The 13,720-nt window shown below is 34.4% G+C and overlaps 1 protein-coding gene across 1 annotated transcript in view; it reads right to left on the bottom strand.

Moving 5' to 3' along the window:
- Window positions 1-13,470, bottom strand: part of COL3A1 (collagen type III alpha 1 chain) — a 39,250-nt gene extending 25,780 nt beyond the window's left edge. Inside the window, exons 1-5 of the mRNA XM_058549400.1 lie at window positions 13,325-13,470; window positions 2,830-3,032; window positions 2,518-2,568; window positions 1,967-2,080; window positions 596-676 (exon numbers count right to left, since the gene is read on the bottom strand). Coding sequence (XP_058405383.1) covers window positions 596-676; window positions 1,967-2,080; window positions 2,518-2,568; window positions 2,830-3,032; window positions 13,325-13,403 — 528 coding nt within the window. The 5' untranslated portion in view covers window positions 13,404-13,470. The remainder of the gene's footprint in view (window positions 1-595; window positions 677-1,966; window positions 2,081-2,517; window positions 2,569-2,829; window positions 3,033-13,324) is intronic.
- Window positions 13,471-13,720: the final 250 nt, after the last annotated feature.

The following is a 13,720-nucleotide window of genomic DNA, read 5'->3' as shown; positions in this document are numbered from 1 at the left end:
TGGAAAAATCCATGCAAAATACTATGAGAATCTCTGCAACGTTAGGAAAATACTGGTACTGGTGAAGAAGCGTTTTTTTGCCTGGCAGCCAAACTCACTGCAGAAAAGTATCTGCATACTATAAATCCCAGTTTTCTAAAAATAATGATGTAAATCAACCCAAAAGTTCTTAGCTCTATCACTGAGTTATGTTGACATGAAGATTTAGATGTGCTTATGAGAATCATCATATATGGGACAAGGATGAATTACAAATACAATCAATTGATTAATTATTGTTCAGAAATATAGGGTAAACTAGAAAACCTTCAGTTTTGTAGCATACTATTTCTAAATACTGGTAATAAATTTATAAAACTACAGTTTGTAATTAAATTTTCTCTTGTAACCTCTTTTCTGGAATGCTAGCAAGTTAGTGAGTTAGGGTAGAAGGATCATGATAATCCTACCATTTTAGTTCCCAGCCTTAATAGAGAATAAGCTATTTTGCACAATTCTGTAATAATACTGTATTACTAGAAGAATAACCATTCAAGAGTTAGCAAACTGGAAGGCTCAATAATGCTCTAAAGTGTTGAGAAATGCTTGTACATACAGCTGGCCCGGGGTAGCCTGCAAGTCCTGCTCCTGCCACTCCAGCCTTGACATCGTATGACTCATACTGGGGAGAATAGTTCTGTAGCAAAGAGACCAGAAAGATATGGTCACATGAATATATAGATCATAGTTCTTTTCAAAAGCATTTAGAAGAAGTGAATGCAACATTTACTATTCACCGATAGAAAGTTTCTGCAGGCCAGAAGATGTAATACGTTCTAGTTAATTACCTTGCTTATCCTGTCACTCTGCAGCTTTAGCTATTAGCTATCCTACAGAAATACTTACTTATGTAATGCATAGACCTTTCAACTAACTGTATGCATTGTTGATCTGAAATCATTTGTTCCTGTAGGCTCTTACTCAAAATACTGTTTCTAAGCAATAACCACAGCATTAGAAACATAGTATCATAGACTGTTGGAGGCTGAAAGAGCCTTGAGATCATATAATCTGACCTTCTTATTTTTTAGCAGAAAAACTGGAGGAGTCGAATTACTTTCCCAACAGTTAATGATAAAGTAAAATTTATATTCCCTGCCTTCTGGTTAATATGCCTAATATTCAAACAAAAATAAAAATTCTCATAGAAAATAGGCACAAGAATAATAAAAAGTCTCGTGTTCTTATTGGATTTCTTTGAAGATTATTTTATTTTGAAATCTAGACCTTGCAATGGGTTCTGTTTGGTAGCAGGACAAGAATAAGTTAGATGATAACCTTTGATTCCTGTTGAATTGATTTTTGAAAAGCATTTTTTTTAAAACTCATAGTGATTTGTGTATATGTTTTCTAATTTCTCCTAATTCCACACAGTAAGAATGTCGTCTTATTTATTTTACATGCAGAATTAGTTGGTTGTCATGATTTTCAAAAGAAGCATGCTGTGCTCTGAAGGCTTGGCAAAAGTAGTTGCAAAGGTTTGAATAGTCCTGTTGATTTGAAATCACTAAGGAGTGTTCATAGCTCTTCAACTGCTTTTTGTCCCAACTTTCAGAGGCTTTACCATTGGGGTAAAGGCAATAAGGCACAGTTGCAGCAATTCCTAAATTCTCTGGGTAAATTCTTTCAGGATTTCATGATTCATTCCCCAAACATGGTGCATATATTATATGTCTGCTGAGAAGTTGGGAGATTTTGCAAAGATATAGTAGCAATAGCATTAGCATTATGAGGAAAAGTGAATATTTATAAAGCACTTAGAATAGTACCCAGCACATACAAGCACTAAATAACGATTTCTTAAATACATCAAATCAGAAAATAGATATAAGAAACCCACAAGACTGAGATGTAATATAGGCTAAAGAAAAGAAAATGAACTAGGTAGTTTTAAAGAGGGGGATCTTTTAGTCCTGGAACTGATTACCTGACCACCAGTGGAGCATGATTCACAGATTCCAGGGGGGCCAGGAGAACCAGGGGAACCTGGTTGCCCTGGAATACCAGGATCACCGTCTCTCCCGGGAATACCAGGAGGGCCCTAAAAAAAAATCGGGGATAAAAATTAATAAAACAGTCAAACGTCCTAGTGATTCAGAATCGTTATTGAATTATAGCTTCTCTGCTTTATAATATAAGGAATCAATATAAGTGAGACATTTTCTTGAGAATACATATATTTTTATCCAAATCATGTGAAAAATTTCAGTGTAATTTATTCCTTCGTATATTGACCTATATTTTATTTTTCAAACTGACAATGGGGATGAAGACACTATACAAAATTTGGGAAATTTGTATCTTTACACGTACAATTATGGATTCTCAGTTTGAGTTATTTTGTGTCATTTAAATATGTGGTCCTAGAGGAAACATATGAATGATGAACGTTCAAATATGGAAAAGCTATTAGAAGGAAAAACAAAAAGCAAAGTACTCAAGGAACTAATTTCCTTCCACTGGACAATGTTTACTTACTGGATCTCCCTTGGGGCCTTGAGGTCCATGACCATTAGGAGGGCGAGTAGGCTAATAAATGGAAAAGATACAGATTAAATAAGACATAGGAACAACTTTCCCATGAAGTGTGTCCCAATTTGCATATTTATTTCTCAGCCCAAATCACATCCATTTCCTAGTTTAAACTAGAACATTCGCCTTTTACATGTAACCCCAATATGATTGTTTGACAGATGTTACTTTCATTTCCTTTCAGGCTCCTATGATGTAGGAGCTAGTCCTGTGTTTAAATATGAATCTTGAAGGTGTACAGATTATCTTTAAACTCACAGCTGTTGGAGGCTGTGGGCAAACTGCGCAACATTCTCCAAATGGAATCTCTGGGGAGGGACAGTCTAATTCTTGTTCGTCACATATTATGTCATCACAGAGAACAGATCCTGAGTCACAGACGCATATTTGGCATGGTTCCGGCTTCCAGACATCTCTATCCGCATAGGACTGACCAAGGTGGGAGCATCCTCCTTCAACAGCTGGAAAATAAGTTACATGGTGTGATGTTTTCATATGTTTTGCTGAAATGTGATTTTTGTTATGCTATTGTAACTATTTCCAGTTGCCAAGGTGGAAACAATTTGAAACAAATAATTTTTTCCTTTCATTAAACTAATTTGTGAGTATGTTCTTATAAGCATGCTTAGGCAAAAAAATACACAAATTAAATTACCAAGAATATCATATTCTCCCTACATAATTTGCTAAGGAGTAAGAGATTGCTTAAAATATCTGTTTATTAACATCAAATTGGCACACCGTAGTAAATTTTTCTGAAGTCCAATAAGTATTTTAATTTTGTTTATAGCAAGAATTTAACACCAGTGGAAATCACACAAGCACTTAAACATGTATTGATTAATTGTGCAATTGAAAACAAGCCTATCTACCCAAATGCTATTCTTTGCTTTAACAGTAGATGGGAGCATTGAACTATAAAGATGATTTTGTCACGAACTCTGAAGACTTTCTGGATTTTATTAACCTAGTTGAGAAATGCAGGGGAAAACTGATCTACTCTTGGCAGCATAAAATTCTTCTAGATTCCTGGGAAAACTTCAACAAACCTTATTGTATGTATTGAATATCACAGCTAGCTCTGTTGGGCATTAGTAGGTCAACATGATATGATATAATATATTGTATATCTCATATGGATGTGAAGAGGTTTCCAAACCACTAAAAAAAGAATGGTGTTTTTTTTTTAAACAAATATTGGCAAGGAATAAGTAAAAATAATAGGAAAAAATATGAATCATGGTCATGTGTGTTTGTGGCTTAAAATGGTCAAAAATTTGCTTCAACCAAAATTTTAGACTTGTTTCCTAATTATATGCAAGGTACTGAAATTTCAGCATCTATTAACAATGAATCAGCTTAGGGATTGCCAAAATAAAACCTGGTCTCAATTCTTAAAGCATTAGCTGTGGATTGTGGTTAAATACAACTTTAGTTCTTGAGGATTACTATGATAGTTTGCCAGGAATTGAGTAAATGAATAAGAAATTTCTAAACATCTGCAAAAATTTTTGCAAACAACAAATGATATACTGTTCAATATTTGTATTTTTAAGAAACACTGAAATTTTATTTTCCCGGAGCAGAGACCTTTAGAATGTTTGCTGAACGAGGCCTGCTTGGGAAGAGGCAAGTAGTTTAACTAGACTTTCTGCTGCCTTGTGGCCAAGAGGCCTTTGAGTGGGTCCTGAGATTTTTCCATCTGGATTCTACATACAGCCCTGAAGACCATCTTTTTAAGTTCCCATTTCTATATTCTCTCCATATCTGAAGTAACAATGATATAGGTTCCCGCAAAATACTTTGGGTTTAGAGGTTTAGCTGGTTTAGTACAAGTTCACAAAAACAGGAGAATTTCAGAGCCTGTAGACTCTGAGTACCCAAATTGCCTCCATTCCTTATTTCCACTTATGTGTGCAAATATAACTTGAATGATCTTGTGCAACACCCTTGATCGATTCAAGAAGTTTAAAAGTCCATTCTTACGTTCTGTTACAATTTCCCGATGCAGTCTACAGCTAATAGATGAAAGCATGATTGTTTTACTGCCATTTTAAGCAAGCAAGAAAGAATCTGTTTATTTAGAAAAGTTATTCCAGTTCCTCCTCCATGTTTAAAACAGATATATGAGAACATTGGAAAGAAATATTGTCTAAGCTTTTAAAGGAGCATTCCTTTATACTTAGGGAGCATAAAAGCTGAATGCCAAAATGCTTACCTAATGCAAACGAAGTAGGCCTATTTAAATGGTGTTTTGAAAAATATGCTTGAGAGAAGCACAAATAGTCTTTTTCGCATTATTTTGAACAGTAATAACATAAGAGGGTCCAGGCATTAAACTTATTGTTCTCTAAGCAAAACTGCTTAGACATCTTAGACATTTTTTATTTAAGAACTAAGTTCACTGGTTTTCAGACAAGGTCTAAAAGTTTTGATGAGATACAAGATTGTTTAATAAAATTACATGAAACACACTCTTTGATCTTTGCATTGGCTTCCTTTTCTTAAAATGAATCATTTTAAAATTCTCTCTAAATTAACTTTATATAAAATGTTCCAACAGATTAGTTTTAGCTGAAGATTTCCCCATTACCAATGTGGATTTCAGTCTTCCCAGCCCCCTTGAAAATATCACTAGTGTATAGAATGTTGACTAGAGGTAGTAATACTGTATTTTATACTTGAAATTTGCTAAGAGAATAGATCTTAAGTGTTTTCACCACACAAAAAAGTTAACTATCTAAGGTGATGGATGTATTAATTAACTTGATCGTGGCAGTCATTTCACAATGTATGTGTATATCAAATCATCATGTTGTACACTTTAAATATATACAATTTTGTCAATTATACTTCAGTAAATCTGGGAAAAAAGAAAAAAATATTGCTAGTGTATACTAATGATTCCTGCGGCTCTTTGTCTCTGGATCGGGAATATCTTTCTACATTTAACCCAGGACCCGTGTTATAATAATTAGCTGTTGAATACTAACGACGTATTAAAGACAAATGAGAATACCAGTTAAAGCTAGGGTCAAGCATCTCAAATATCTTCTCTTCCTATATTCTTAATTTGCCTTAAAAGTAACGTAATTTTTCCCTTGTGTATTCATCCTCCTATGTCTATGTCTCATTGAAGTATCATCACATCGCTAGCAATACAGTATTTCCCATTTGCTCTGCAAACTGTTAAATGAGCACCATATTGACTTATTAAAATTGTAAACAAATTTGTTAGAATTGGGCTAAACCCAATGTTATATAGACAAAAATTGTTATTTAGCTTCGTTTCCAAATTTTATTAGAAACTGTGTGTTATGCTTTTTAAAACACAGAGGTCTCAATATGAAGGCTGAGTTATTTTAGCGTACTTCTCTTTTTTTAAAAGTGATGTTCTCAGTAAAAGAAGAAAGTTGGAATATTTGAAAAGTAAGAATGATTGTGGTTTTGTTTATGGCTATAACTTATTTCACATCCATTTGAAAGAAATTTGGCTCTCCTGAAAAGTCTGCTCCTGTAGAAACTTGTGGCTGAAAGTCAGACTTTTCTCTGTTGCTCTACCTCAGTCACTTTTGTTGAAACAATGGAGAGTTTTATGCAATTTCCTTTATTTTTTTATTCTGTGCATGACAAAATGTGGTTGGCAATATGTTCTACCAGAAGCTAAACCTCTCATACAAATGTCTGATGGCCCTCTGTTTTAGTACCATAGCCTAGTTATATGTGGGAAAATCAAGGCAGAGTCAAGGAAAAGAATGTTTTGCTTTCAAGAGGAATAAAATGTTCTAGTTAGCCACTTGCAGCAAGAAATGAAATAGAAATGGGATTCAGAAATAATAGTCATCTCATATTATTCCCTTCTTTTCTGAGATATCCAAATTCAGAGCAGCTCTGATAAAAAATAAGTTAAATACTTTTGCAAAAATGTTAAATAAAAGGCAAATAATCTTGTTTTTACTACTGAACAAGTAAGAGATTTTCCAATAACTTCCTTTATTGTTATTGCTCAAACAAGTCTCCAAGTTCCAATTTATAATTAATTTTAAATCCCACTTCTCATGTCACTTGGTGTTTCTGTTCCTTATTACAAAGTATAGTCCTGAAACAAATTTATTTGTGGTTACACAAGCAACTCAGTAGACTAAATCATCTCCTTACTGGGATCTAAACTATAAAACAAAATAAAGCTAGTATATGACATAATCCACTCTTAGCTTCTTTCATTTCCTAGCTCTCTGTTTTGGGACTTTTGAGAAAAATAAAACCAGGTAACATAATCTAATAATTTTAGACATACTTAAAGCTTTCCTTTTTGTAGTTTTTGTTTCCGGTCTTCAAATGTTAACTTACACTGATTTGATAGAATTTCATTGTTGAGACTAAAAAATAATGCAAATTATGTTTGTCTTAATTCCACATTTGGAGTAAAAATAATATGCCCTAAAGCATGTAATCAAATTTTTAATATAGCCTGAGTGACTTGTTCAATTTTTTTCTCTTCTCTTCTTACTGAAGCCTCATCTGGGAAAAGGTGTTCTTTAATCTGAAAATCTATAAATAACAGATGTGATATGCAAATTATCATAACATTACTTTCCTGTGACTTTATAAAGTTGAATATTTTGTAAGTGTGAGTATATGGAGTTCATATAGTTTCCAACTGAAATATATTTGGCTTTTAAATGATACTAATGTTTGGAGAACATACATTTTCATTAAATATGTTTCTGCTGCTTATCTATTTATCAGAATATCTTAAAATATGTTAGATGAGTTAACAAAAAGGACTCTGAAGGAAATATCTGTAGACCTATCTGGATGGATAATTTCAATTTTAACTTCAATGTTGTTTTACATGGGCAAGGTAGATTCTGCTTATTCTTGCTCCCACCAAAAAACCTAAAAAACAAAAAACTTTATGAATCATCATTTCTAGAAGTTTCCTTGTTTTACTCTTTACAGATATATGATTTTTATGTCTCCAATTAGAAATTTCCTTTAAAGAGATTAATATTTTGTCCTGTGAAAAATTAAAATAATTAGAGAAGTAGAATTAAAAGTATTGTATATCTAGCAATCAGCAATTGCATTATAATATAATCTGATTAGTGACAAATTCTAGGAATACTGAAGAAAATATATTCTCCTTGGCTTATTACAGTTGGCAAACATTTAAATTTTACATCTGATAACCAGAATTTTATATTTTACCTTTCTTATCACTAAGTCACTAAGTGCTTTAATTTTTCCCTTACGTTAATTTTATTTTCCAGTGTTAGTAAAACTAATCCTCAGCAGAGCTTGTTCAGTATCTCCTATGTTATAGGCACTGTTCTGAGGGATTTGCACGTCAATTTTACTTAACCTTCTCAAAGGCCCCAGGAAGTGAATGCTATCATAATGTTCATTTTGCAGATGAGGAATCTGGGCACAGAGGTGGTAAGCAATTTGCTCAAGGTTAGACGGTAAGGGGTAAACCTAAGAGGAGAAACTAGGAAAGCTGTCTCTAATTTGATACTCTTAACTACCACATTCTAGTCTCTCTCTGCAGCTGCAAGGGCAGGGTAGGATTAAAGAAGCCAACTTTAAAGCTTTGTCACATTATGGTTTCTAAACCCTGTAAGCTTAAAATCAGAATCTAAAAAGGCAGAATTTTAAAAGGGATAACGGTTTTCTACAGAATATCTTTTCTGTCTGGTCTCAAAATAAGAAGATAACATCTGGAGTTGAAATCTGCTGTTTATTTTCTCTTGAACCTCTGAAAAAGAGTTCTATCTGTAAGGCCACCCTAATGACATCCAGACCACCAGCAGGATTAACGTGGTTGGGAAACTCAGCATACATTTTACTTTATACAAAGAAGCAGGATTTAAACAGCACAGCAGCAGCAACAACAAACAGATAAGGCCTCTGGAGGCAATGCGAAAAAACATATTTAGGACATCTCACTAAGATACTGATTTTCAGAAAATACAGTTACTAAATGATTCATAATAACGAACTTGTAACTTCATTAGAAGCTTCTCTTCTGAATTTGGACATAATGAACATACTAGCCAGCTCCAAAGAGTGTTTCTTTGGTTTTAATTAACTTGAGAAACACTGTTCCTGTTACCATCCTCCACATCAAATAACATAGGAAACAAAGTTTCAGAAAAACAAATGCCATTTTACTGAAGCAGTCATTTCTCAATGCGAGTTTTCAAAGCAAATTTAACTTTTAATGGTTTCTGAATCCTTTCTCTTTGATTTGTACATCTTTTGGGACTTTTCATTTTTGTTCTCTTCTTTGAACCTTTCATTTTGTTCATTAAGATTACGGTTTAGACGGCAGTGCTTGATCTCAGTCATGGAAAATGCAGGGAGTTTATTAGTTAATCTGAAAGGAATCCACTTCTGCTGTGTTTTCATTAGGCACAGGCAGAAATTCTAGTGGTTAGTGTAACTCCCCAAACTGCAGTTAACAAATGATTTGTGTAAGGAGAGCTATCTCATTTTTTCCGTTGTCATCTTGACATGAAACAGGCAGTTTCCCCTTTGAAAACTCTGGATTTTTTTTACACCATGCGACACCCCCCACCGGCCCTCCGCCTTTTTTTGAGCGTGGAAAACAGTGAGACTGAGGTTTTTTCCAGGGAAAACTGTTTTACAAGAAACAGTCCACTGAGACATTTCCAGAAAGTTATTGTAGACCTGGAGACTTGACAAATGTTCTTCATGTCCAGCAAAGGCAATAACATCTTTCATTTTTAAAACTTCAACTCTTAAGCAATCCACTTTAATCACTTCAAGGCAGTGATATCATTTGATGTTACAAAATAAGAGAACTGGCTACATAATCTTTGGAACTCTGCACCAGAGTGATCCACAATGGAAACCATGGGGTTTCAGTAGATGGCACTCTTCTCTCTCAGCGACAGCTCAAGGTCTGGCATGCAACTCTGTAGGTGTGGAACAGGGGCTTTTCTGAGGAGCTATTTTTCAGTCTCAACTCTACTGCTGGAAAACTCACAGCCAATGATTCTTGATTTTTTTAAAAGAAGTCTGTAGCTAAGACATCAACCCAGGAATCCGAATTAGTTAAAAAGGCACCTCGTCACAGTCTTTCCTCTTTCCCAGAATTATTCCAGTGGCTTTGCTCTTTTTGACTACTAAGATGTTAGATGCCAGAATTTCATCAGAATTTCTATTTACCTATAGACCTTTAGATCATCTGATGTTGAATACTCTGGAAGTGGTAAAGACATGCAAGGTATCGTGAATGAAAAACACAAAATTTTGTATCAATACTTTATTTACTTAGAATTTATATTACAGAACTGAAGATAATTTCTGGTTAAATCATAAATCATTTAAAAAAATAGATTTACCAATTCAAAGTTGAGTGTTAAACAGAAAAAAATCTACTCTTTTCTCACCTTTATGAATGCATTAGCTCGTACATTTTCTAGGAAAATATATAATTATTTAGTATTTCCTTTCAATGACAAACAGTTACAAAAATAAGAAAATTCTGGATTTAATGTTATGTTTTATGTTCTCTAATTACCTGGATTTCACAGAATTTTGGTTCTAGTCTTAACTTTGCCACTTCCTGGTTGTGTAATCACAACCAAAATTCTGAATCCATGTTATGTGAACAACACGGAAATCTGTGAGCAGTCACGCAGTCTCTCCTCTTAAAAGCACAATTATTTCTAGTGATTTTATGCTATATTTTTTTCATTAGTTTGGTATGTTTGATTTTAGGGACAACACAAAGCAGAAAACTTGAATGCTACTTGATCAGTTACAAGTTCTCTCTTTAAATATAATGAAAAATAGACTTATAATCTGTAATAAGGAAGTGATCCTGCGTCCATTTATGGCTCCATAATTCTAAAACTAAAGGCCCACAGTTCATCATCACAGTGGAATTATCAAGGGAGCAAAATATCATCTTAAACATCAGAACACTTTTAATTAAAATAAGTTTATCTCCTGCCCTAATGAAGCAATATTACGTAGTAATATCTCTCTGTCCATTTATCTATCTGTCTAATAAGTGGTAGCTAAAATACTTATGTCAAATAAGGACGACATCAGAAACTTGTCAAATATTCAAAAAAATAATTATGTTATACCAGGAATTTTGAAAATGGCCATAACATTCAAGTTCATTTGAATGAGCTTGTTTGTGTATGAGTATGTGTGTTTGGCAATATTTTATCAGTAATATACTTATTTTCTTAGGAAAGTAGTGTTTAATATTTAAAATTCACACATAATGTTTTTAAATCTCATTATAACATAGGGACTCCAGCTGTCTAATGTGTATGTTGGCTTTGGTTATGTAGATGTAACTCTGCCTGTCAGCCACTAGGTGGCGAGTCTTTGTGCTCAAAATTGGGCGTGTTTATAAACTACGGGAAATACAAAAACAGACCGCATTTCTTTATTGGTGGAATAAAATATATGAATTATAACTTTCACAAATTTGTAAAAAGACCAAAATTCTTTGTGAGGACATGTGTTATGCTCCAGAAAATTCATGTGAGTAAACTAGAAGTTAGTGTTCATCAGAACTGTGCTGTTTCTCTCTGGGATTCCCAGGGCATGTACACCCCAGAACTGCATATGAGTGTCCTCAACGTGCTGTTCATTCAGCCCCCTCCTGTAACCTCCCTAATCTAATCCACCGGCAGATGTTTTTTTTCAATAAAACCTATAGGGAACATAAGATGTACTATCTTAAAATGCTTAAAAAACTTATTTTTCGTGACAAACAAAAACAATAAGCTGAACAGAATCCCTTTCAACTTCTTTTGAGCTTAAAAGCTACAAATGTATCAGCAAAATTCATAGCTATTTATTATTTTCTGCAGCTAAAGAGAAGGGGAAAATAAAAAGAACTTATGTGATGTAAAGGTAATGTAGGTATCAAACACTTTTTTCCCTCTAAAGTTAGATTGAGAAGAAAAATAGCCATAGCGCATATAAAAGATTGTAACCACCAGGCCCCTACAAATGTTTTGTCAATATTTTGAACTAAACACCAAAGATTTGTAGTCTTTCCAATAAATGGGAACTATGTGATTTCTTTTTTTTCAGAAATCAGGAGAATTTAAGAGCTTTAAAAAGGATAAAAGTCTTTATTGAGGTGGGAGCTTGGCAGTAGTCATGGTATCCTAACCAAGGACTGGGAATTGTAGCATCTTCTGGGAGAGACAGAATGGGGAGGGAAAAGGGAGAGAAATAGAGAGGAGGATAGAGAGTTCTAGGGAAGGAAAGGGGGAGGAGGCAAGAGGAGAGAAGAAAGAAAAGAGATGGAGGTATAGGGAGGACTCATGGGGATGAGGGAGGGGTGACAGAGCAAGGGAAGAGGGAGGAGGGGAGATGAGGAGAGATGGGCTTGACTAGGAAGGGGGTGGGGTGATGAGTGAAGGAATCAAAAGGGGGAGGAGGTCCCACGGAGCCAAAAGGGGTGGAGAGACAAGAAGGAGGGGAAAGGAAGGGAGGAGAGAAATAAGGGGGGGAGGAAATGAAGGGAACAAGGAATATGGGCGTTGCTTTTCTTTTGTGGCCACAGGCTGAATATAACTGAAGAAATGTCACTGGGTATTCCCCCCCCACTCAAATACATATAGGACCTGTGAGGACATCAGAGATATTTGAGATTAAAAACAAAAAACTATTTTCAGACACCATGTTTGCAAAAACTGTAGGTTTAAAGATAAACATTTTTGATTCTTTGCAAATAGAAATTGATGTGTAATGATTTCTTCCAGCACCTTCAAATTTATCATTTAAATACTTATTTCTATGAAAGTTTGTATTCCAATTTGTCCAGTATTTTCACGATTAAGATGAGCACATGTATTAAAAGAAATATTTTCACATAATCAAATAATGAGACAAATGTGGTTTGGGGGAAATTAGAACGTGAAAACCATTGTTTGCACTTACTAGAAAATACAACAAATCAACTTTTTGAAGTCAAACAGTGTAGTGTCTTTACCTTGTTTGCAGAAAAGTCAAACATTCCTGTTGAAAACATTTTTAAAAATATTCTCTTCATTAATGCAAATGCAGTTAGAATGTAGAACATGTGGCAAACACTAGACTCTCAGCAATAAGCAATTAGAAAATATGTGTTAATCAACCATGTAAGTGCTTGAAACAGAACACAGACAGAAACAATGAAAAAGTTTTAGCAGTTTGAATCTGTTTTAAAGAACATTGAAGATAGTAACTTGTTGCCATTTTACAGAAATACATTCAACAATTCTCTAATAAAATGTGTAGTATTTTTCTTTAGACTACTCTTCATGCATGATCTTTTTTAAATGCATTATCTTATTGGGAAAACAATACTCAATATTCTATCCTTACAAAGAATCCAGCATACAAACGAGAACATAAAACTATTACAAGAGTCCAATAACTTCCAGACTGCAAGGGAAGCATTCCAAGATGTTAACAATCCTGGAGGGGAACTTTTAAAAGCCATTTTAAAAGTTTCCAGTGCCATTAACATGAAAACAAGTTAGTACGAGAACATCCTTATCTTAAGCCAGAGAACTTTTACATACAAAAATCACAATACTCTTTCTAAGCAAATGTAAACAGGCACCATCACGTTAAGTTCTATGTTTCACAATTGGGAGCGTATAGAGGAAAGTATCTTTTAGGAGACTGATTTTCCTTTTATACCTATTTGTAAGAAGTAAAAACAAAAACCCCGTAAAGTGTCTTGAAATCGGTACCTACTCACCTTCCTGTTGTGCCAAAATAACAGTGGGATGAAGCAGAGCAAGAAGTAACCAGGTCCTCTTTTGCACAAAGCTCATCATGTCTAAATATCAGACATGAGACTCTTTGTGCAAAAAGGAGAAAAGAAAAGCAGTTCAAAGTAGCACCATCAGTTGTTCCCTGCCCTTCAGCACCGGGCCCGTCATACAACTCAGCCACTGAGATTCCTTTGCTTTGGCCTTAAATAGGAAAAAGTTTGGCTTCCCTCATTTTCCAGCCCCTTTCTGAAACATGAGAGCAGCACCCATCCCCTTAGCAGTAAAAGAAATGATTAATATGTCTTTTTCCCTTATAGAAGGCACAACCCACAAAGTAAGAAAAATACACAGCTGGAGAGTGTGTGCATCTGTTTATGTAC

This window comes from Diceros bicornis, chromosome 10 (genome assembly GCF_020826845.1).
Source record: "Diceros bicornis minor isolate mBicDic1 chromosome 10, mDicBic1.mat.cur, whole genome shotgun sequence".
NCBI lineage: Eukaryota > Metazoa > Chordata > Mammalia > Perissodactyla > Rhinocerotidae > Diceros > Diceros bicornis.
The sequence above is the reverse complement of the archived record's forward strand: the minus strand, read 5'-3'. Positions and strand labels throughout refer to the sequence as shown.